Here is a 24,465-nt window from a genome sequence, read left to right on the forward strand (position 1 = left end):
AACTAGGTTGACTACAGCTACTTTGGAATTGTGTGAGAAGATACTACCTGCAGATTATGCCTGTACGTATGGGCCAAATGCTGACCAGCTCTGCCTCCCATTAGACCTGAGGCTTAGCAGAAGAAACTGTGGTAGTGTGAAATTAATAACCCCAGCCATGTTCAGCATCTTCTGCACTGCTCTAGTGAAGGGGCCCTTATTAGAAGGACTCAATTGTCCAGCTAGTCTGAGACTACATTATATACTGCTGATCCCTTCATTAAATGTGTAAGTTCTTTTAAATTTAAAGATGCGCTTTTTGAAGAACAAAGCAACAGCCAGAAATTCATAGAAGAGAAAGCTTACAACTATTAAGGAAAATGTTATTTATTTATTTATTTATTAAGTAAAGTACAATCCATTCTAAATAAAGGGTAAAGGTGCATATATTGCATATATGCACTTATTAATGTATATATTCCCATATTTCTTACTATATTTATTTTCTGGGAAGTCTTAGTTTGTATGTCAGCTTCAGCTTGCATATTGCAATTTTTTTCCTAGACAAAGAGTAGGATTAGCTTTGATCCTAAGGAAAAATGCATACACCAGGAAGCGAGAGGGAAGCAAAAGTTCTGCTTAGCCATTTGGTCCCTTGTTGCCTCCATCACTCCACAGTTCCCTTAGTAACTTTATCTTTGCCATTGTTAGATTTCCACTGTGCTTCAGTCTGAAAAACCTTTTTTTGATTTAATTTTTGACTCAGGCTATATATATATGAAACAGGTAAATTTAGTATATGTTAAATTTATAGTGCTTGCACACCTTTCCCTTGCTTGCAAGCTTCTAGAGTCTGACTTAAGCAGGTGTGTTTCTCACATCATTCAGGGAAGGTCAGAAACTTCAGAGTGAACAAATACCATTTTACATTTATGTATTTAGAGGCTAAGCATTCCTCATAACCAAATTAATACACATCTTCATTGAAACATATTAGTTAGGTAGGTTATTGCATTCACAATATACTTTCTCCTTCATCAGCCCTTTGAAGGAACATTTAGAGGATATATGCTACACAATACTCTTTCAACCAACACTTCAAAATTTAAGCATTATCCTTTCTAGAGAGACATGAGGAAAAGAATCTTTCTTCTACTTTCCTCCTCTTTCTCATCCACAGAAAATAAGCTATCACCATTTTTTTCTTCATCTATCTTTGATTCACTTACCTTTTGCCTGATACTAAAAAATAATGCACATTATTCTTCACGTTCTGAATTAAAAAAGGAACGGAATATCAGGCAATTTTCTTTGCTGATGATTCGCGTCTCGCTCTCACAGACTAGTGCATGCTGACACTTGCTATCAGTGCCTTGGAAACAGCCAAGACATACAGTCCTAGTCCTTGGACGATGATTTCCTGTTATTTTGAAACCTTATAAATATGTGTAATTTAACTGATCTGTTAAAAATACAGAGAGGAAGACATGCTAAAAGAGCATCAGCAAAGTACTGTGATTTCCCATTATCAATGCTTATTCTCCACGGCTGCCTGGTGTACCATATAAGTACCAATACACGAAAGCAACACCTTTGGAAGAAAAAACAAAACTTTTCTTTCTGCCTAGTAAGGTGTAACCATTTAGGTTTTTCTAAACATTTACATTTAAAACAAAGCAGGTGTAGGATCCGCCTTTACTTTCTTGAGCTGAGCCACCCAAACTTTTATGTAGCTGTCTGTTAGTTGTGTATGTCAGATTATGCTTTGACCTATTTTAAGTCTGATCATATGTTCTTCTGCAAGTAGACCGGTACTTGTGTATTTGCTAAAGTTATAACTTAGCATTACTGAGTACTACAAAACTATCAAGAGCTCCGTCTCCAGAACATTATTGGCATATGAATCAGTACTATTAAAAATGCATTGCTATGACAACTTAATTATAAGAAGAGAATTCATCAGATACAGGGCAAATCTACAGTTGAATGGAACTACTGCATCTTTCAGACTCCTCTGATATTGTGTGCAAAATTTTCATTTGATAAGGAGGAAATATATTGTAATCCTGTGTAATAAACATTGAGAAACATAATGCAATACAGTCTGTACTATAAAGAAATAATAATCTTCACAGTATTTTGGTACTACTAATAAAAATATACTAATGTTTCTGATAAATGCTAGAGTGACTTTACTAGCAGCACTTCACCTTTTCTACTTCAAAATGGATTTCATTATTCAGTGGAAAATGTCATTCAGTAAACAAAAGAAAAAGAGACTTGCTATGGCAAGTGAAATTGAAGCACACTAGACAATAGAACCAAACTAGATTATCATGCAGATATAATGACTTTTAAAGACAGTAGAAGTTCACTGAAAAACTTTACAGAGAAATTTTCCACTTTGCCTCACTTAACAAATAGGATACATTTCAGTTAGTGTTTATCCTGAGTTTCTTGTATGTTGTGGTCTACTGCATTACTGAAAATAGTTCAATTAAATTCATCAACCAGGGATTCTTTCTATATTATCACAGAATTCATAGCTATTCTGAGTCCTGGCTGTTGCAATGTCCTCCAGCATCCAACTGTCTACAATATTTCATGAGACATATTTTGTTCTTTGGCTAGGGATGATGGGATCTTCCCAGTCATTCATTTAGTCTTTTCTGCAGTTTCAGCTGTTACACGTTAAAAAAAAAAAAACCAAACAAAAAGAGAATGAGAGAGGAATATTTTCTGTTTTGAAATTTTCAAACTGGATATGTAGGATAAATTTACAGAATAGTGGGGGTTTTTAAGAGGTTCCTCCAGGTTTAGTTTGACTAAAGACATTGGAGTCATAATAAAGAGAGGACAAAGCAGGAAAAATCTGCTCAGAAGGGCCATTTTGTAACAACTTCTGGTTTGGATGGGTACAGCCTTTCTTGTGAAATGGAATTAAAATAAGACCTGTTTCTGAAGAAATGAAAGTAAGAAGAGGAATACCTTGCACTTTTCCTTACCTCTCGAAAGGACTATGATATGCATGCCTTAAGGGGTAATAAGGGTTACCTTATTAATTAAGAGGGCTTGCATTATTTACAATGTCATTCTCAGCTTCATTTTTGGTAATATCACATTGAGTCTTAATAGTTAAAAACTGTAAACTGAATTCATATGCTTAAAGAACGCTAACTTGTGAACACAGTATTGTCCTGAGAGGGAAAGTGCAGGAGACAGAGTCTAGGCAGGTAGCAAAAACTGGGAAACCTCTATGAAGCTCTATAGAACCAGCTTAAAACTTTTTTTCTACGGTCAAGTTCTCAGTGTGAGGGTAGGTGAGGCTAGTGGTTTTCACTAGCAAATGGAAATGCATCAGTTTGTATATGAGAGATATTTTGGAGTTTAAGTGGTGACAATATACTTATATTTGAAAATGCCAGCCCTTTCTTGTTCAGTCATCTTAGAGCATTTAAGAAACATAATCATTCAGACATCCACAAAGTAAATTAACAGTTCTGTTTTCTCTGAAGTAGAAAGTATTAGAGATATCTCTAAATATTCGGTATTTTAAAGATATCTCTTAATATTGCTTCTACTTCCTTAATATAAACAAGAAATTTCAATTCATACATTCTCTGAAGCCTCATAAGTGGGTTTCCACCCTCTTTCTCATTACTTTCTTAGTAATAGGAGAGCAATTTTTTCATTGTGTTCTCTGCCATATGGTGAATGAACATTATGGTAGCTTCATATGTAAACTGTGGGATGTGCTTGTCATACCCAGTAGACCCATTGGCAGAACCCATACCCTTACCTAGTTTTTTCCTATTCTTTTGCTTGCTTCCCTGAGGAGCTTTTTCCATTTATGGTTTACTTGCCTTCTCTGTGGTGAACAAAGGACTTAGAGGATGCTGTTACAGATTAGTAAGGATTCACATTGACCCTGAGAATGCCAGCTGTTATAGTTACTTGCTTTCATTGTTTAACAATACAAAGGAAGGTAAATTTAATAGAAGTTTGATCCAGGACTTTCTTCTTTTGCACAGCATATTCAAAGGGATAGATAATACTACCGTGTGACTATAACTGCTGTCAAGGAAACATTTTGTTTTCTTACAAAGAAATATCTTTTTTTAATCAAATCTTATTGTACCAACCTCATATCTTTTCTCAGAAAAGAACAGATGGGAAATGATAAGAAAGAAAGGATGGACATTTGAAGGAGTAAGATTTTCCTATTGTCACAAGAATTTTTGCTTTCTAGCTAGAAAGAATAGACTTCTTCAGTCATAGTAAAATTGATGTAGGAACACTTTTGTCTCAGAGAGCCATTCCCCCAGTGAAAGACCATGGTAAATGTGCTTTGACATTGACATTATACACACAGACTTTCAGTGATCATATCGTAGTGCTTTTTCTTCATATAAAAATAGCAACCATAGCATACTGGTCTATTGAATCCAAGATATCCTGACCTAAATTAGTAATGTTCTTAGTGAACAGAGAAAGGTTGACAGGTTTCAGTGATCATATAAAGGCAAAGGCATTTAAAGTAGCTAATTCAGTATTATTTAAACTTCAGCTTGAATGGCTTGCTGTCAGATATTGTGTCATGCACTTGTGACAGTACAAAAGAAAAATCTTACGGATTTTTTTCTGTATACTCCACAGCTAACACTTAAAAAGAAAAAAAATGTCTGAGTTAGAACAACTGTCTGATAATTTTTTATCTATTTATAAAGTTAGCAGTAGTCAAAACAAATATAGATAACAACAACTATATAAAAGAGTAGATAAAAAGGCACTGCAACTTTCAAAAATGAATTTCAGCTTACCAAGTAACATAAAAAGTGGGTCTTTAACAATTTTTGGAGCATTACACTTCCAAAAATATCTTTAGTTCAGTGTTGGATTTGAGCCTGCAGCATTCTGCATGTTACATTCAGAACATAACGCTGATTCATCCTAATTTTAAAATTGGATTCAAATGGCATATGTCGTCTTAGGCAATGTTCTTCAAGGGAAGTAGTTAATGCATGCTCAACCCGCATAGAGTATTCTGTGTGCTATAGCCTCTAACATCCTATTACTCCTAGAAAATATAGCAAAGTATTTGTTTATTAGAGAAATTCCCTGGAAACCTGACTGTCAAGAGCAAGATGACTTCTCAGTATGCCATAAAAGACCGTGCCATGAAAGGCAGAAGAAATAATTCTAGAAGAAAACAGATCTCGGAGGGTGGGTGCACTTGGACAATATGCTGGAGGCCAGTGTGCATCTGTGGATGATGTGCACTCTGTACCATGTAGTTGCTTCTGAATGTAAGTCCTGATCAGTATTTTGGAAAGACAACACAGCCAGAAATATTCAATAATCAGTGTGAATGTCCTCAGCCTGAGAAAAGCTCACATCTCAGTACAAACAGTGACTTTTCTGTTGATTTCAGAGCTTTTTATGTGGTCTCAAACTATTAGAGGACACATAATGCATTACATTTTTCAAGTATCTTTTGTTAAGACATCCAGAGTTTCCTAAAACTAAAAGGAAGAAAAAAATCCAGCTTTTTAAATTTGTTTCTTGTTTTGTTGTTCTTAGTAGGGAAATTTTGTAGATGGATTTGTGTAAAAGCTTTTTGAAACTGAAAGAGACTGCATTTCACTAGAAGTTTTTTGTCATAGTGCTTTCAATGACCTCTTAGTAGAAATGCAAATTCCGTGAAGTAGTGTAGAACAAGTTCCTACAGATTGTGACATTTTTCAAATTTATTCAAAGTTTTACCCAGAAATTTATTGAAAATAATTCTCCAGCTGCAGTTCAGTCATATTCAGCAGAATAATAAGTGTCATACATTTATTTTTACTGACTCCATGGTCTCGTAGATGTGGGACTCTAATGCAAACATTTGTGAGACTTACTCGCTCACTCACTCCTCTTCAACATTGGCATTTTAAAGCAAAATAGGTTTCTACTGTTCATAGTAGGAGGGGGAAGTTAGAAATCATGGTGCAGTCACAACATTAAAAGTCAACAAGACCATAAAACCCCCGTAAAGATCATGATAATTTAGCACTTAGAATTAGCACTAGTGCAATAAAGGCTGACCCTTTTAGTATTAGGAAATATTAGTCATCCATAAGATAATTTTGTCATTACCAAGTGTGTGCTAATTTTTCATTTACAATCTGTTACTTGTCTGTTGTACATTCATTTTTAAATGGTATTATATCACAGAAGCAAGCTTCTCAATCATCTCGCTTGCTCAGTGAGAAGAGTAGAACCTTCAAGACTCAGTAGAGTCTTCAAGATTCACTTAATTTTATTATCTGGGCTCTCTTCAGTGCCATAGGATGTTGTACAGGCAGGTTTTCAGTCCGTAGCTCTGATCCATCCATATGGTCCTGTTCAGTTACAAGTGGAGATAGAATCTCAGTCTTAAAAGCATTGTAGTTATCTTAGTGTTAGTTCATATCCTTGATAGCAAAACTACTTAGCCAGCAAAGCTTTATAGTTTGGGCTCAACAATGTCTTGATCTACTGTGCTGCTGCTGCTTACAAACCAAATGTAATTCTGTACTCTTAACCCTTCCCGATAGAATTGTCATTTTGGAAGGTTTGAGTTGATTCACACATTTTTCTTTTTTTTTCTGAACAGACAAAGTGTCCTCCCCGCCCAGTTCCAAACTCTAAATACTTTCTATCTTCCAAAAGCCAGCACTGTTAGTTAATTATTTGGTGGAGCTGCTAAAACACTACTGTGATACATATACACAAGGTTAATCACAGAGAGGGAATGGAGGCACTTTCATGCACTTTCTTTACTTCTCTTCTTCATCTCTCAAATTATCCCAACATTCAGCCTAGCAAATGGGGATTTGTTGCAACTACATTGCTGTTTGCTTTTAATCAGCTGTTACTTGTTTGTCCTAGACATGGTTAAGTTGTATTAAGGGAAAATGCAATTCCTGCATGTGGATATTCAGGCATTTATATAAAAATGGAATTAGCTGTAGCATTTCCCTCTCTGTTTTATGCAGCATACCTAACTTAGAAGCTAAAACAATGCTTTTTGCGTGAAAGATCCTCCTATTTTTTTACCTGCATCAGGGGCACTATACGATATCATGTTTTTGTCTGATTTTTCAAAGCCTAATCCTCAAACTTAATTTTGATTCAGAAGTATTATATAAAAGTTTAGAGTTGCACCTATAGAGGACAATACTGACAGTTCTGTAATACTGAGTGGTAGACTGCTTGTAGTATTTATAGTTGACAATGATTTTTGGATTCTGAAAACAATGCAATTGCTAGTAACGCCAATTTTCAGCTGTAGCCAGAGGCTCTAGGAGCATATATCTTTATGATTCAGAAACAACTGTAGCCCATGAGTGTTCAGGTCAGTTTTCAAAAAGCGACTTAGAAGAAAGCCAAAGATAAACAGAACTTTTTTTTTTTTCCAGAGATCAGTTTCATCAGTAAGGACTATTTGTATGTATGCCGTGAAGGCATAAGCTTATGTGTAAGTATGAGGAGAAACATATATTTCACAAAAGTGAAGATGATGGTTTGAATTGTGCTGTGAGAGGGAAGTTTTGCCATAAAAGCTTGGAATTTGCTAAAAAAATCTAAATAACATCTGGAAGAATTAATCCTAACAGAGCTGGTCAGCATAAGAAGACCAAAGCTAGAATCAAGTGAATGAGGAAGAGAAGAAAATGTAGCTGTTGTGTCATGCTGAAACAGAGCGTTTGAATAGCTTTTTTTTTTAAACAGATATAGAAAGCACATAGAATTCTGTTTGGAGCCATGTTTGCAATGATCACTTTTAAACTTTAAAGGAAAACTTTGAGTCTTCATACATTATTTTGATTTTCATTCTCTGTTTTTATCTTTTTAGTATGGAAAAAAGGTTAGTAATCTGATGCATTCTTTAGTTGTAGAAAATACATTATGATATTTGAAATATGGATTATAATAAAATGAAATCCATTATGAAAAATGGATTATGATACTTGAAATACTTGGATTATGACATCTGGTTTTATCAAAATTAGCAACATTTACATGTTTACAACTTTAGGTTACAACTAAAATTATTCTATTGAATATCATACTTCGACAGTTTGCAGGTTTATCCTTCCAAAAATCTTGCAAAGTGCATGAGTAGGCTTATCTTAGCACAAGAGTAAGTACTGAGCACAAATGTTTCACTTCAGTTTCACGGTCAATGGAAACATAATCAGTCAGTGGATAGAAAAACAACTGGGAATTGCAAAAAATTGTACAAGAATACAGGTTGTTCGTTCATCTGCTTCAGTTCATTCAGCTCTGCCCTAGCAGAGCTGCTAGGTCATTTAGAAGTTCTGGTGATCTCAAGAATGCCAAGTAGCTCCAAACACCAGGACAATTTAGTGGCAACAAAAAGCTGGCTTAGAAAACCATGCTGATATTCACAGTGAGGCTGTAATAATCAAGAAATGGTGCCGAGAAATGCTTTAACTGGATTTTTGAACTTGATACTAAATAGATTATACGATGCCTGTAGCTCCTGAGCATCGTCAAAGGCCTCTTTTTTTCCCCCTTTCACATGCTAAAATATTTCAGGTCTCCAGTTAGGAAGTGTTTTAATTTCTGCCAGTGCTTTTAAATAGTTATGACATACTGATTTTTGACCCCCCCCAAAAAAATAGAACTAAGTTCTGAGAAGTATATTTGAATGTTTAGCAACTGGCAGGTTAAACTAAAGAAAACTAAATGTACTACTCCTATTTCACAGAATATTTTTGAGTACGTATCTTTCAAAGCATTTAATCCAATTATAAGTAACCATGAGAAGTGTTCGTATTTTGAAGATAGAAAATATGCAAAAGTCAACATAATGCTGTGTCTCTTTAACACAGCTTAAATGTGAAAAAGTTTATAAATTGTTGTCTCGTAATCAAGTGAAAAAATTAAGTATAAATTCTTTGAATGCTGCAAAGGATTATTCCATTAGCGGGTACTCCTCAAACTTAAGATGTTGGCAAATGATTACAACTAACAAGGACAGTGTCTACATGCACAACAGCCTGAGTATTCCTCACTAAGTATTTCTTCATGTTGTCAAGCTTGATAAATCTGTGTTATTGCCATGACATGGAAGAGTCAGCAACAGGTTTATACCTCATTGACATGTGAACCTCAGTGCTTGGCTGAGCCTGTCAATGCAGTCTCTGCCTAGACACACAAGAAAAAGTTCCCATGACAATTATACTTGGTCTTTCCTAACCAATTTCAAGTGATTTGTTCACTTTGTGGACTAAATTGACCTCAGATACATCCTTACCACTATTCATTGTTAGATTTTGTATTTCAGTTGCTACATATTCAGACAAGGTGTATGAGAACACATTGTGTCTCAGGCAGGTAGAGGAGTACCTTTAGGAAGGCTTAAACCATCTGCATTCTTGGTCATCCAAGGATCTACATGGCTGTGTAATATGTCTGTATAGGGGCATCCTCCTCTGACAAATTTTGATCTTTTCTTGGGGAGATGGTTGTGGAAGCAGACCATTTGAATGCAGTTTGATTGGGAGATTTCCTAATCTCTAATCCTAACTGAATTTCAGGTTCCTTTTTATGTCTACACAGCCTAAGTGCCAAGACCTCGGTTAGGAATACTGACTCAGTAATAGTAAAGAAACAGACTTTAAGCTTGGGCATGTTCAGCATGAATGCCAGTCAGTTGGAGACATCTTTGGAAGTGTAAGAGAAAGTTAAGCGACCATGTAAACATTCCCTGAATTCATATGTTTTAATTAATCGCTAGGCTGAGGTTGTAGTAAACGTCTGTCAGTGTGCAATGCACTATAGTATGAAGCAGAATGGATTACTGCAAACCACTGCTGAATGCTAGAACAAACCTGGTTTACAACTGAAAATAATTTATATAATCCATTTTCTTTTCCACTGCAACAGATGAGGAATGTGTGTATGGTTACTTGCCTTGTGGAGAGTAGCATAAAAATGCATAGAAGAAGGAGCCACGGCAGTGAATACAATAGAAAAACATTTCCTGGTGTTTCCTGTTACAGTTACTATTGTCACAGATCTTTAGAGAGTACTTTGTCAAAGAAACCAGCTAAAATCGAGAGATGAAGACTGAGTTTGCAGAACTACGAATTAAAAATTGAATGTAAGCTTCAAAAGCCAAAAAACAACTACCAGTATGCAGATGTTTATATTTCACAATATCCTTTGAGTGCTGTCATCACTCTTAACTGCAGTGAGGCGGGAGGGCATATATAAAATTTATATCTTGTCATGTAATGCCAAAAGCACTTTCAGTAGTTTTGAGGAAGTACAATGTGTAACTGGATGACTTTAGACTGCAAGCTGTTTTATATTCTATTTATTTATATTACTTCCTAAAATAATGAGTTAAAGCCCTTAAAGTAAACCATAATCTATGGGAACATACTTTTAGACCAGTAAAAAGAGGTAGGATTTCATGCTCAAGGATGAGGCTGTCTTTGTTTAACTCATCTTTGTAACTGTCTTGCATAACAGAGCCTGGATCTCATAGTGCCACAGTAAATAATAATTAATATTAGGTTAAGTTTGTGACATAAGTGCCCTCTTCAAAGATGCTTTGAGGCATGCTAGAATTATTATATTGAATTATATAGTTAGTTAAAAATAGGAGATCAAGCCGAGGAGAACAAACATTGTCTCTACCACCTCATTCACAGCAGTGGTCTACCTACCCTCTTTCAACTGTGCTTCAGAGATTGGAGGGAAAAAAAAAAAATCAGAATTAATTTTGCCACTCATGTATCATGGGAAAAAACCTCAAAAAATCCCACCCTTCGTGGCCCATGAAAATGATTAGCTGGAAGTTTTAAGTTAGAATCTGGATTATAGTCATTTTTAGGAGAGAAATCCAGCACTGCCTGAAGTCCTAGCAATTTTGTGTTTTTTACCCATAAAAGTGTAAGGAGATATAACGCAGAGAATGAAGGTCAATGGCTGGAGTTTCCCAGCTCCATTGCTGCTTTCTTCTAGTTTGATATGAACTCACTCCATGGCTGATTAAATCTCAGCTAAGCACTCTGGATGTTGTGTAGGACTATTCTATGCTGCTGAATCTCTGCAGCAGACCCAAGAGGTGAGAAGGGTTTTGCTCAAATACTGCATCCAGGTCCATGCACCACATAGCTCAAAACCACCTGGACTTACCTGGATATACTAGGTAGTATGTCATGTATACCTATCCTTGTATATGCCAGAAGAAGAAAAGGCAACAAGATTTTACCGATGGGATGTTGAGTAACTGAGGAATTTATGTCTGGAGTTAGAGGATGTTGCTAAGCAGACATGAGTTTAATCTTCAGGGAGATAAGATCTGAATGCTGAACACTGATTTTTCCACAAGGTAGAGTTGTCCAGTGAACAGGACACTTGTCTTAGACTTGGTAAAACTTGATTCAGATTTCTTCTTCCTATAGACCTTGAGACAACCTTAAATAGATCACTCACGGCGTATCCATCAGTATCAGTGTAGCAAAGAAAGAAAACAGTTTTTATTAACTGTTTTACTAAGCAACAGCACAGATCGCAAAAAAAAATAATTTACTCAATTTTTTTTTCTCAAATAGTTTGAAGTAGGAGATTTGATGGGAGTTGAGGAGTAGATGTAGATCCTTGCTTAAACAATTAGTTGAGCACACAGCAGCTTCAGCCACAGATCACATTGTACTTTGCTAAATTTAAGCATGAGGTTGTTATTTGTATTCTTAACCTAAGGTAGAAATACTTTGTTGAACTGAAGGCAAACAAGATTAAATCATCCTCTCACTAAATTCACAGGGATTTTAACATTCACTTCAGTGCACCATAACTCTACAAAAAGTGTAGAAATGGAATTTAGAATAGACAATGCAACAGGTAATTGAGGGATGGGGCAACCCAAATGAACTCTGAGACAATCATCTGCACTGAAATCTTTATTTAAACTCCAGCAAAAGTTCGTGAAGGAGTTGTATTTGAAAAAGTTAGTAGATAAAATACTAAATGAAAGGAGTGTGCCAATAACATGTCTTTGTCTTCCGCAATAAAGGAAATGAATGATAGTAGCACAAAAGTTACAATAGAAGACACCATCCATCAAGAGAGCTCTTAAAAAATACATTGTAGGGAACAATTGTGCAGTGGCAGGGGGATGAGTTAGATGACAAAAAGAAAATTCATTTAAAATATCTGAAATGAGCTTTTGTTCTTATTTGCTACAACTGGAACAGAGGAACCTGCATACATTAATATGAGAAAGACACAGGCATCACATAAGCAGAGTCAATGCAGATGTACTGTAGCTAGTGACTATATTTCAAAGGTCATTGAATGGTCATTAAGGATGAGTAAGACTCATTAAAAAAGTATACAGAAGTAACGTATATGAACAAGGAAGGCAAACCTCTCTGTATTTTCTGGCCACATGTGTTGGGTTTGTGTGGCAAGGTTTTGGTGGCGGGGGGGTACAGGGGTGGCTTCTGTGAGAAGCTGCTGGAAGCTTCCCCTATGTCCAATAAAGCCATTGCCAGCCGGTTCCAAGATGGACCCACCGCTGGCCAAGGCCAAGCCCATCAGCGACAGTGGTAGCGCCTCTGGGATAGCATATTTAACAAGGGGAAGAAGTTACTGCGCAAGGGCAACTGCAGCTGGAGAAAGGAGTGAGAAGATATGAGAGGAACAACTCCGCAGACACCAAGGTCAGTGAAGAAGGAGGGGGAGGAGGTGCTCCAGGCACCAGAGCAGAGATTCCTCTGCAGTCCGTTGTAAAGACCATGGTGAGGCAGGCTGTCCCCCTGCAGCCCATGGAGCTCCACGGTGGAGCAGATATCCACCTGCAGCCCGTGGAGGACCCGACGCCAGAGCAGGTGGATGCCCAAAGGAGGCTGTGACCCCGTGGGAAGCCTGCGCTGGAGCAGGCTCCTGGAAGGACCCATGGCCCCGTGGAGAGAGGAGCCCATGCTGGAGCAGGTTTGCTGGCAGGACTTGTGACCCCGTGGGGGACCCACGCTGGAGCAGTCTGCTCCTGAAGGACTGCACCCCGTGGAAGGGACCCATGCTGGAGCAGTTTGTGAAGGGCTGTCTCCCGTGGGAGGGACCCCATGCTGGAGCAGAGGAAGAGTGTGAGGAGTCCTTCCCCTGAGGAGGAAGGAGCGGCAGAAACAACATGTGATGAACTGACTGCAACCCCCATTCCCCAGTCTACAGCAAAGTTTTTTCTTGGGCTTTCCTCAACAGTAGAAGGCAAGTGCTGCAGACCACTTTTCTGGTTTTGAGGGTCACCATGCATGAAAAACACTGAAGTGTCAGCGTGATGTGGATTTATGTCTGTTCTCCACTGGTTCAGCTACACAATCCCATGAAAGACTTAAATAGCATCAAGTATCTAATTCACAATATGTAGGTCACGGAAGAAAATTCACTTTTCCTTCAGTAATAACTCATGAGTCTTCAGGTTACTTACACCACATTTTTGTTGGACAAAGAGCAGCCCCTTTCTCCCCTCTGAACTGTGTCCTTTTACCCTGTTTTCATCCTTTTCTCATCTGTTTATTCCCCTTTCCCTCCCCATTTCTGAGCTTCTAGTCTTACTGATAGTGAATCTCTTTTTGATCCTCTTAATTCATCAAACCCTTGTGCGAGTCTTTCCCTTCTGCAACTGCAGAAGCTGTAATAAACTCTGACCCTCATGAGGGTTCTCCTGTCATTTGCCCTTTCTGTTTTTTAGTCTCACAAGTTCCTTCACTTCCACTGTTCTCTCTAGAGAACTCCCTTGTCTTACAAGTGGGTTTTGGGGTGGTTTTGGTTGTTTTTTTTTTTTAAGATCTTTTTGGCTTCTTTCTTTGCTCTTGGTTTTCTTCTTTGATGATATCAAGAAGACATACCTTTTTGTACTGCATGAAACATCTGAGTCACTTATTACTGTTTCTTGCTGAAGTCCATTACGATCTTTTAATCTACTTGACTATTGAAGATACCTTGTTTCCCCTGCTTCCTAACTTGCTTTGTGAGCATCATCTTCACTCTTCATTTACCCCCTTGTTTTTTTTTTTCCTCTCTCTCTACCTGATCTTGCCCATTTCATGGAGGCACCACAATCAAGAAGAGCCTCCAAAAATCCCAAATCATCTCCCAAATCCCTCGTTTGTGTTCAGTGTTTCAACCGCAACAGCTGGAGGAAGCAGAGCAAGCATCAAGTGTCATTTACCTAAACTATCTCATTAAGTATTTTAATTTCCTATCTTGATCCTAATATCAGAGCAGCTGCAGCTGAATTTAGGTGACACAGTATGGGCATATTATTTGGTAAGTGTGAAATAACTGCCGAAGGGGAGAAGAGCATTTCTAGCTTGAACAGACACCACAAAACTGTTTGTATCAAGCTCAAGAAAATTGACCTAATCAACTGATACACATTTCTGCTAACAAATTTTTAGGTAGGAAAGTGTTTCCCCTGACAAATGCTGTTATAGTATTTTCTTGCCTCTGCTCTGCTCTGTGGCAGTGGTAGCAGAGTTATTGTTAGGCTCAGGCAGAGCTATTTATACTCTGGGACTTGCAGTGCTCCACTCCCTACCAGTGTTCCCCTAATTAGTCTGGGAGAGAGAGACAAATAAAGGGAAGGGAAAAAAATATTAAATCCTGTCCTTTTTAAAAAATATTTACCCTATTCCTAATCATAGTAGGAACATTAACTCAACTTCCTAGTCCAGTTGGTTAAGTTGAAATGAAATAGAGACCTTCTCTTCTTTTTCTTTCTGTTTTTTTTTGTCTTATTTGCACTTCGCTTTCTCCTGGTTTAGATTGCAAACTAAGGGGCAGGAATGGCTGCAGCGTGGAAGGCACAAACCAAACCTCCTGTGCACCAATCCAATGAACTATTCCTTATTAAAAAAAACCAAACCAACAAACCCCCAAACAAGCAAAGACCCCCAGAGCTTGATTATTTGGATTACTCCATGCATGACTGAACAGAGTTTACTAGCCAAAATGATTTTGTATTCATTGAGTGACAGACCTGAAGTAACCTTTCATCAAAACGGTGATGATATCTCCATTTAAGTCCTATATAAGGAACAGTTAAAATGTATTCATCTCATCTGCAGCCTCAGGAGACCCTTCTCTGTTCTTGTTTTTAGTAAAAAGGAGATTTTAGCAGGTTATAGCACTTCAAAAGGGTAAAGCTTGTTTTTCACTATGCCGCACGCATGCATTCCTTAAGCTGGAAACTAGGAGGAAAGAGTCAAGGTTCTTTCCCTTTTCCATCACTTACTGTCATCTGGAAAATAGCTAAAGATCTCTGCATCCATCTTGCATACCACCAAGACAAGAAAATATTCCTATTGCTTTCCTAAAACTCTTCTCTTGAAACTCAAGTGTTCGTGCTGACTGGAGAACTGTGAAATGAAGTTTGTTTTTTGCATAGAGGTCCAAACTGGCAGACTGCTGGATTTCTCTGAAATACCTTAACCTGAAACAGGTCCATGTGAAAACAGAAAATAGACATCTAGAAATTTTCTTAGGATTAAACTTATGTAAGAGTCCTTGCTGATCATCTTTAAGAGAACATTGTGTGGTATGTCCTTTTGGTGTTTAGGTTTGATTCAGGACTTTGAGGGATTTTTGCATTGTTTGAACATACACTCATTAATCACATTATTCTGCATCACAGACCTTCAGTAAACTTCTGCTTTCCATTTCCTTAAATGTATTGGTTCCAAATGATAGGCTAATAAGAACCGTAATGAAATAGGTTTAAACTTTTCTATGCATCTCAAGACTCAATTTCCATCTGAAATGCTGGATATTAGCACACCCCCCAAACTATCAGGTAATATCCTTTTTCGTAGTTCTAATTGGCTTAATACCTGCACCATTTTTCCAAATTTTGTTTCTAATAAAACCAAAAGATGCAAATTCCTATTTACTTTCAGCTATTCACTCCAAAGTTTAACACCATTTGTAATCTTTTGCTAGTTTCAGATTCTGGCAAAAATACATGCATTTTCTAACAGTGGGACAGAAACTATTGTCATATATTTCAGATGCTAAACTACAAATACTATAATCTTTACAATAAAAACAAAATTCAGTCATTCAGAATTTCTTTTTTAATATTTAGGACTGACTGATGCTGAGATTTTTGCACCATATCACTTAGAAAAGGTTGCTTTCTTTAACTCAGTTTTTTTACTCTGACAAAAGGAACCCCTTTGCTATGTTGTCATTCACACTTAACTGACTCAATTTTCAAAATAAAACAAAAATATTTTTTCAGAAGATTTCCTAAGTATCCTAGTAGCTTTTTAAAAGTTAAAAAAAAATAAAATTCAACTATATCTGAAACACCTGTAAGGAAGCGTAATTCATTTTTGTCCTCAACTTTTTAAAATAAAACAAATGATTATTCAGTATTCTTTGGCAGTGCACAAAATTCCAGGCTGCTGCATTTACAAAATTTCTACTTTTCACTTTTAAAGTAACTTTGCAGAGCTATTTCTTTTTTTTTAGATGTACTGCTTGCTATTTAAAGGTTAAACGCACTATCAATTTTCAGATTAATGGTTTGGAATACTTCATTAGCATTCTATGGGTCAAGGGTTTTTTTGACATCCATCCATTTGAAAAATGTCTGAAGAAAATAATTTATAAACAAGTTCCTGGAGATGGTTTTGGTTTTGGTTGGTTCAAACTTGTCTGAAAATATTTACAGAAGTTGCTTAGGACTTCCTTTGCATCTTTGTCTCGTACATTTGCCTGGTATCAGGAAAATTGCTGTCTGAATCTTCCAGATCTGTTCATTTCACTCAGAATGATTGCATCCACTTTATGTAAGAGAGTAATGATTGTCCTCAATTTATTTTCTGTTAATAAAATGTGTTTTTGAAGGACAGAAAGAACAAAAGACAAAACACAATTCTGAATAGGTTTCTCTTTGGTTTTTGCCATCTTTGGCAAAGTGGCTATGCTTTGTTACGTTCTTAAGTGTGTTGCTCTCTCAGTTCTTAACTGTATCTCTTAATGACTCCAGTGGAAAACCAGTACATTAAAATCAATACTATTTCTCTCACAAGCAATAAAATAAGGCTTTTCTGTTTTCAAGGACTTTTGAATATAGGTTGGAAATGACCAGTAATTCTTTTTGTGCCAACATTATCTTCTGTCTTCAGCATGTCATCAACTGCTGCTTGGATGAACTGAAAATTACATGGAACATTCAGCAAGAAAATAGATTCTTGAAACAAATCTTTAGCAAGTGTCTGGATTATGTGCATCAAATCACTATGGATGGAATTTTTTTCCAGGGCAACACGTATTCTTCCACTGTTAACTAAGACTTCCAAATATGAGGTATAACACTGCATTATAGCACTTCATATTTTAGCAGCATAGTTTCTGTCCCCACAGATTCTTCCCATTTGGGACTTTCTTCAACAAGAAAAGAAAACACTGTAAATGATCCATCAGTTCTTTTTGAAGATGATGATGAAGAATTCGGGAAAATAATTCTTTGTCAGCTGCTACTGTTCAGCAGATAATCTTGACTTTTGAACAGAATTCAGTGGAAGCTTCTTGTACTGCAGCACTTTTACTCTAGATAATGAGCTTAGTCATGAGATTTCTGTCTTGAGTTCAGCAGCCTGAGCATGGTTTCACTGTGTCTTGTATTTTTCCTCCAGCATTTGTTCAGTATGATTATTAGATATCCACCAATGTGCAATCCTTTCTGTTTTAGAGGATACTTAACACTGCAGTTTCTATCCTTAAGATTTTAAAATCACTGCTACTACTGTTTTTTTCATGGTTTTACCTCAAATACTGTATGTTCTGCACAGTTCTTTATGCAAGCCTCTTCTAGCAACAACTGATTCTCATAAACTAACATTATGTCTTTGGATATCACTCAGTTATTCTCCACCTACACTGGGACATAATGTGCTGTCTTTTGACTGATGTAACAATATTACATCGTAGGATACCCAGATACTTAAAACAAGTATCTAAAAAAATACAAATTTTCACTGAAAGAACAATAAAGTTACAATTTTTAAACTCAAATAGCAGATTTTTATTAGCTGTTTGAGGAATGCACATAGTTATGCAAACAATATGTATATTTTCTTTATAGTAACCAAATAGTATTCTTTATGTGCTATATATAGTTCTACAAGAATTTAGCAACTGAAACCTTTTCTAAATTGTTAGATTATTGAAGAGCTGAATATCTACACATATGTGTTATCTACTTTTATATGATTAGCAGAGAACCTAACAATTCTAAATGATTCTAAAGATACAGGAAGTGGGAAGAAAGGATTCAATCTAATAACAAGAGTTATCTGAAGAATGTCATTTTCAAATGAGTTGCAGCTTTCATCTGCTACTCTGTAGAAATGGTGAAGAGCATGAGTTAGAGCATGGGAGCTGACAATGGCTACAGAGCACACTCAAGATACAGGAAAATGTGGGCAATTTACATCAGTACACGACGCCTAAAGGGTTATGCTCAAAGGCATCCGAAGCCAAGGAGAGACCAGCTCCCCAATTTACAATGAAGAACAGACTTGTTTAACTAGTTCTTCCACAGAAAGAAGAAACAAAATAATACAAACAAGAGATGACAGTAGCAGCAAACCTATAAAGCTACTGTCATAGATTAAATTCAGTAAAAATGAGGCCCAGGCAGTAACACAGCAATAGCTTCTATTCACTTCAAGAACTTATCAGAAAACACCATTTAGCCATGAGTGATTAAGAACAGTGCTATTATGACATCCCTCTCCATTGTGTCACTTCATCTTGGAAAACTTACGGAGAGACTTTTATGTAATCTCATGGCTGCTACCTGTCTGTTGGAGCTATGGTTGTCCGTATGAGTATGAGAGGATAAATAGATGGGTGAAGGATAATAAAACAGAAGAGGAGTCTGTTAAGGAGATCGAACTCTGAACAATTATATTCATAGCAGATTTGCTTGAACTAATGGCAGGCTATTTTAATTTGAGACTATTTATATGTACAACTTCTGTAGTTTTTGTTTTTCTTAACGTGTGAAGGAAAGAGGTATTCTGAGAGCTGAATAGGTGAAATTGTTGGACAATTCAGAGAGCTGGAGAATTGCAGGAAAAATGGATGCTAAATAAAGTAGCTGTGAAACATTGGGACAGGATTTTTAAGGGTGCTGCAGGCTTAGAGCTTGCCTTCTGTTTTAGAAGGGACCTGATATAATTGACTGTGGGGGAACCCTAACAATTTTACTACTAACTTCACTGAGGAAGAGACACATAGTTATCTTTTTATATAAAGAGAGTTTACTATCCAGATGCTTTGCAGAACAAAGGTATTGCTAATTACTGAGAGATTAGTTTGATCCTTGTAGTTAACCCTCTGACAAAATGAGATTTTATATCAGCTGAGAAAGACCGGGAAAGAGCTCTCTCTTTTTAATATCGAGCCTTGTACAGTTCATCAGCTTTACAGATTAGAAGTCTGACATCTCTTTATGTCTCCTAGTATATTACACTGGCTGTTCCACAGCCACAGACACTGACAGATATGCTGTAGTTTTTATAAAGCTTTGGAAATCGACGATTACAGTCTGCGCTGCTGTTCCTCCAGCACCACATGAAGTTCCAGATCCTTGCTGAAACATTGCTGCAGTGCAACGGATGAACATTACACAATAGCAGACTTTGCTCTCCCAGAGCTCAGTGTTTGGCACAGTATGATCATGACATTATATAGCTGCATAGCTGATAAACTAGCATCAGCTCTTCAAAACACTTGCAGTGTGATTCAGACATGATGTGATCTCACACACGCCCTGTCCCCAAGCCCACACCTGATTTTGCAACATGCCGTTTGCTCTGTATATAGCCAAACCTGAACAATTCTTTATTCTGTGGGGAAAAAAGTCATGGTACAACTTCCTTATTTCTTTGTTTTCCCCATGTCTTACCTATATGAGCTGCTTGTACCGACTTGCATTAATTCAGAATCCCCAACTTAATATGGCTATCTGTAAGCCCTTGAACTGGCCTGATGCTACAGTGCCCAACACCAAAAAAAGTTGGCTGAAAAATTCTTTTCAATGTCATTTGGCACAAGCGTACCATCAAAGATAGATGTGTGGTAAGACAGCCTGACCACAAAGTTCTCATGTGCATGGCCTTACTGGAATTTCTTTTAGTTGACATTTTAATAGCTATATACATTTTTTCTGCTCTTCTTCTGTCAAGGTGTTTGTTATAGTGCCCTGAATCAAATTGTCAGGTGGGGCAAATGTCGCATGGTCTACAAAGGCACACAGTGCACTGATTAATAAAGCCCTTTGACTTTTTCTGTTCTTCATTGTCCATCTTGCCAATTAAACACTTTTAAAGAGCCTAAAGGAATGCTTAGTATAGAATTACATACCTTCCCAGAATGTAAATTCTAAATCTCAGTAAATGAGAGGCATATTTCTGCTCTGGGAAATGTTCCATGCATAAGTTCAAAAAAATTTAAGAGGGAGTGTTAGATTTTGCTTGTTTATTTTGAGAAAACAGCAAAGAATTCAAGTATCAAACCAGCCTTTCAAAATGTTGTTGGAAAGGTAGATGAAGGAATGCTGCCTTGCCTTGCCTTCCCTTGCGTTGCCTTCCCTCCCCTTGCCTTGCCTTCCCTTCCCTTTTCCCCAGTAAGACTGTGCCATTGCTGCTGTCACAGCCAGAGCCTTTTAAAGCCTGCCACGTTCTATTGTCTGTGCCAGCAAGTCACTCTCAGCCTTTAAAGCTCCTTCCCCTTTGCTGACTTCCAAGCACCATTCAGAGGGTTCTCCCAGTCTAATGCGTATAATAACCATCACCCCTCCGACCCTGATTTAAGTGCAGACTAAGTGAACTGGAAGTCTCCAGGCTCTGTCATTGAATCAGTTCCTAGAGGTAAAATCTGTTATAATGTGAAAAATGCTGTGGGATAGAAGAAGCTGTAAAGAACCTTAAGGTCACCTACTGTCCTTTAAATTCATGCTATAGATAGAACTGCAGCCTGTGACTCTATTCCACTGAAACATTTCTTTCTTTAAACCTGTTTTTATCTTTAAAAATCAAGTGTGATGTAGTTACAGCATGGCATGTACCAGTTCATCTCTGCCCTTCCCACATTTTCTAGTGCTTTCCATTCTGTTGACTTGATGAATTGATTAATGAATATTAACCACTGTACCACACATAAATCTGTGACAATCTGTTACTAGATTAACAAGCTTTCTGTGAACTTAACAAAATTCAACAAAATACCAAAAAGAGTTTTTCCCCCAGTATTTAAAAAAATTAGGTTATACAAAAAATATTTTTTTGCAATAGGTGCTGAGGAATGTAAATTACTGATGAATATGTATTTCTGATGTCTGTATACACTCAAGTGGGTAGGTAGTCTGACATCATAGACCTCAGCTGTTTAGTATCCTACTTTTATTTAGAATAAAGTACAGAGTTTTTACTCTATTTAAGTATTCTCTGGTCCATTTCTGGAGAACTGTATACTACCCTGGCTGTGGGAGGACAGTGTACTTCCCTGGAAGTGCCTGTCTGTTCCTGCCTTCCCTGTCTGTTCTATGATACTTGAGGAAAATAGTAGCCATTTTTTGTTACTCCTTTCTTGTTAAGTATTTTCAGATTCTCCAGTGTACCTTCTGTTCAAGAGTGCTTCTTGAAGGAACCAACTGATATCTGCTTATTCTTAATCCAGAAAATAATTAGTTATTTTAAACAGTGAAAATACTGACTGAAGTTACACTAGTGCAGACAGTTCAATTTCTGTACACAGCAAATTAAGCTGAGACAGAATGACCAATCTATAAATGAAGACCTTTACATTAACAATGTAAAGACCATTAACAATGGGTTAATACAACAAAGAGAGGAAGAGAGAAAAAGGTAAAAATAAAATTATTTTGATTAGCAAAATGAGAAGCAGACATGGCCCAACAGGTCAAGGGGCAAAGGTACATTTTAATAAGTCTTGAAGAAGACAGTGCAATGGCTTAGTAAATATTTATGCAAATCTTCTTAGCCCTGTTTATGTAAAAACACAAAGTTCTTTTAAGTCTTCTATGATTTAGTTAATCAGAATTCTTCCAAGGGAATGAAATGATCATAATTATTTCATAAATATGCGTAGCATGAAAATCTGTGTTTTGCTTATTTTTGTTTTGCTCAATTTTGTTTTACTCTTTCAGTATATTACAGTTCCTGTACAGAGCGAGGTTGTACCAAAAGACTGATTTCCCATGGTGTAAATTAGAGTTTCATAGGACTAGGGGACTGTTAGTTTGTCATTTTGTCACCAGCTGTTCTGTGTCTGTAAATTGCAGGTGAATCTGTCTGGAAGGTCTTCTTCTTCACTCCAAACTTCAGTCCTGAAGACTCCAATGGTTGCTATGATTCTCATGTTTGCTTCTGCCATGGAGGATTCATCACGTGGCATGATCCCCCACTTCTCTTCGATCTCTCCAGAGACCCTGAAGAGAAAGCCCCACTGACTCCAGAAACGGAGAGACGTTTCTATGAAATCCTCAGGGTCATACACCTAGCAGTAGACAGCCACACCAGATCCCTGCATGCGGTCCCTGACCAGCTATCCTGGGACAATCTTCTCTGGAAGCCATGGCTCCAGCTGTGCTGCTCATCTCTCTTTCAGTCTTGCTACTGTGACTATGACTCAGAAGGGAGCCTGCTGGAGGTGCATTCGGGATAAACAAGCTGCAATTCCCTTTCAGAAACTGGAACAAGAGAGTGTGGGTAGCTGACGTGAACCACTGCTGTACTAGCCTTCAGAAGGTTTTGTTATATAGGAGGAGCTGTCTTCAAATATATCATTGCAGTAGAAGAGAATTTCAGTCAAGAAAAAGTGCCAAGAGAAGGAAGGCAAGACACACCTTTTCTGTCTTTATAATACAAGAATCAGTATGAAGCACATGTTGCTGTCCTCATCTACAAATGGGTAGGCTGTAGGCATTTTCTAGATGAGATAATTTTCTAGATCTTCAGCTTCAGCTTTTTTCTTACACTTCAAGGAATTTACTTATAGTTACTGTCAATTACAACCACTAAATGCACACTTTCCTGTCCTTTTTGCTAAGTGTTATCCACCATTAGTAGGACGTAGCACCATGTAATTAAAAATAGAGATATTAGTGGAGAGGTCCACCTGTGACTGTAATTTGGTAACTGATAGATAGGTAAAGAGCAGACCTGCAACAGCATCTCTATCAACAAGCGTCACAGATATGAAATAATAAACAGATTGCCAACAATCTAACATTGCATGTACCATAAAAATGTAGAGAGTTATGTAGTGGAAGACCTTGTATCCACATTAAAATAGTGCTCCCTAGCTAGTGTCCTATTGCATGGCAGCAGCCTTTGTTTCAAAAGGAAACCACTTCAAGTGCACCAGTCGTGTGCTTGAGTGTGTACCATAAGTCTCCATATATATATATATATATCTCTCTGCAAGCCAAATTCAGAACCCCCAAAGACCCCACAAATTCTTCAATCCCTGATATAGACACACCCTTATGGTCATAGCTTAGTTGCTAAAATGAAAGATCTGGTCCATACTTGATATCTGAGTTCGAAATTCACAAGATAGTACAAAGATATCTTTCACTATCTATCTACCATACCTATTCTTCCACTGATGAATGTAGTGTGCATCACAAAAAAATAAAATTTGGTCTTCCTTTAAATATCATTGCCATCATTTAAGCTCTGTGCATAAGATCTATCATTTTCTGAGAAGAGACTTGGGCTTGAGCACTTAAAGCCAAATATAACTGTTTCTAAGTTCTTAGCAAGGCCTTGGGAAATCTACAGTACTTCAGGGCTAATTTCTGTATCCATTTTTATCTGCATCTTATTCAGGCACATTTTCTTTCCACTCTACAGGCAGGCAAACTATTTTCTTTGGCAGATTGTACCAGAGGAGAACATATCAGCAAAATACTAAAATGATTTGATGCCTGATAATAGAAGGTGACTTGCTCCTTATCAGAAAACGCTAGTTAATTCCAACATTATAATGTATTAAAATCTGTTTGGTGCAAAAGTGATCTGTGATGATAGTAATGCAATAGCTTCAGTCAGCCAACATTAAGGTTGTGACTTGGTTCTTGGGAGCTATTGAAGCCTGTCCTGTAAAAATACATTGTGATATATGGTATATTTCTCTGTCTGTAAAACCTAGGCTTTATTTGATTTTTCTGCTGCAGTTTCATTCAAAATGTCATTCTCCACAATATCCAGATGCCTGTCCTGGGAAATGTTGTACTCTTTCCTTGAAGTCCTATTTTTGATGTTTCATCTTGTGTTCGTGATTGTGTATCTTAAGTATATGCTCTACAAGCTCTCTGTAGGTAGCAAAGTCCTGTGTGTGCTGATAAAGTTAGTCTGTTCAGGTATTTCCCTGATAACC

At 37.1% G+C, this 24,465-nt stretch overlaps 1 protein-coding gene across 3 annotated transcripts in view; it reads left to right on the top strand.

The window, feature by feature from the left end:
• Nucleotides 1-22,783, top strand: part of STS (steroid sulfatase) — a 106,949-nt gene extending 84,166 nt beyond the window's left edge. For all 3 annotated transcript variants that reach the window (XM_050910793.1, XM_050910808.1, XM_050910800.1), the window contains one exon: nt 22,364-22,783. In XM_050910793.1, the coding sequence (XP_050766750.1) occupies nt 22,364-22,746 (383 nt within the window). In that variant the 3' untranslated portion in view covers nt 22,747-22,783. The remainder of the gene's footprint in view (nt 1-22,363) is intronic.
• The last annotated feature ends 1,682 nt before the right edge of the window (nt 22,784-24,465 follow it).

This window comes from Gymnogyps californianus, chromosome 1 (genome assembly GCF_018139145.2).
Source record: "Gymnogyps californianus isolate 813 chromosome 1, ASM1813914v2, whole genome shotgun sequence".
Classification (NCBI taxonomy): Eukaryota; Metazoa; Chordata; class Aves; order Accipitriformes; family Cathartidae; genus Gymnogyps; species Gymnogyps californianus.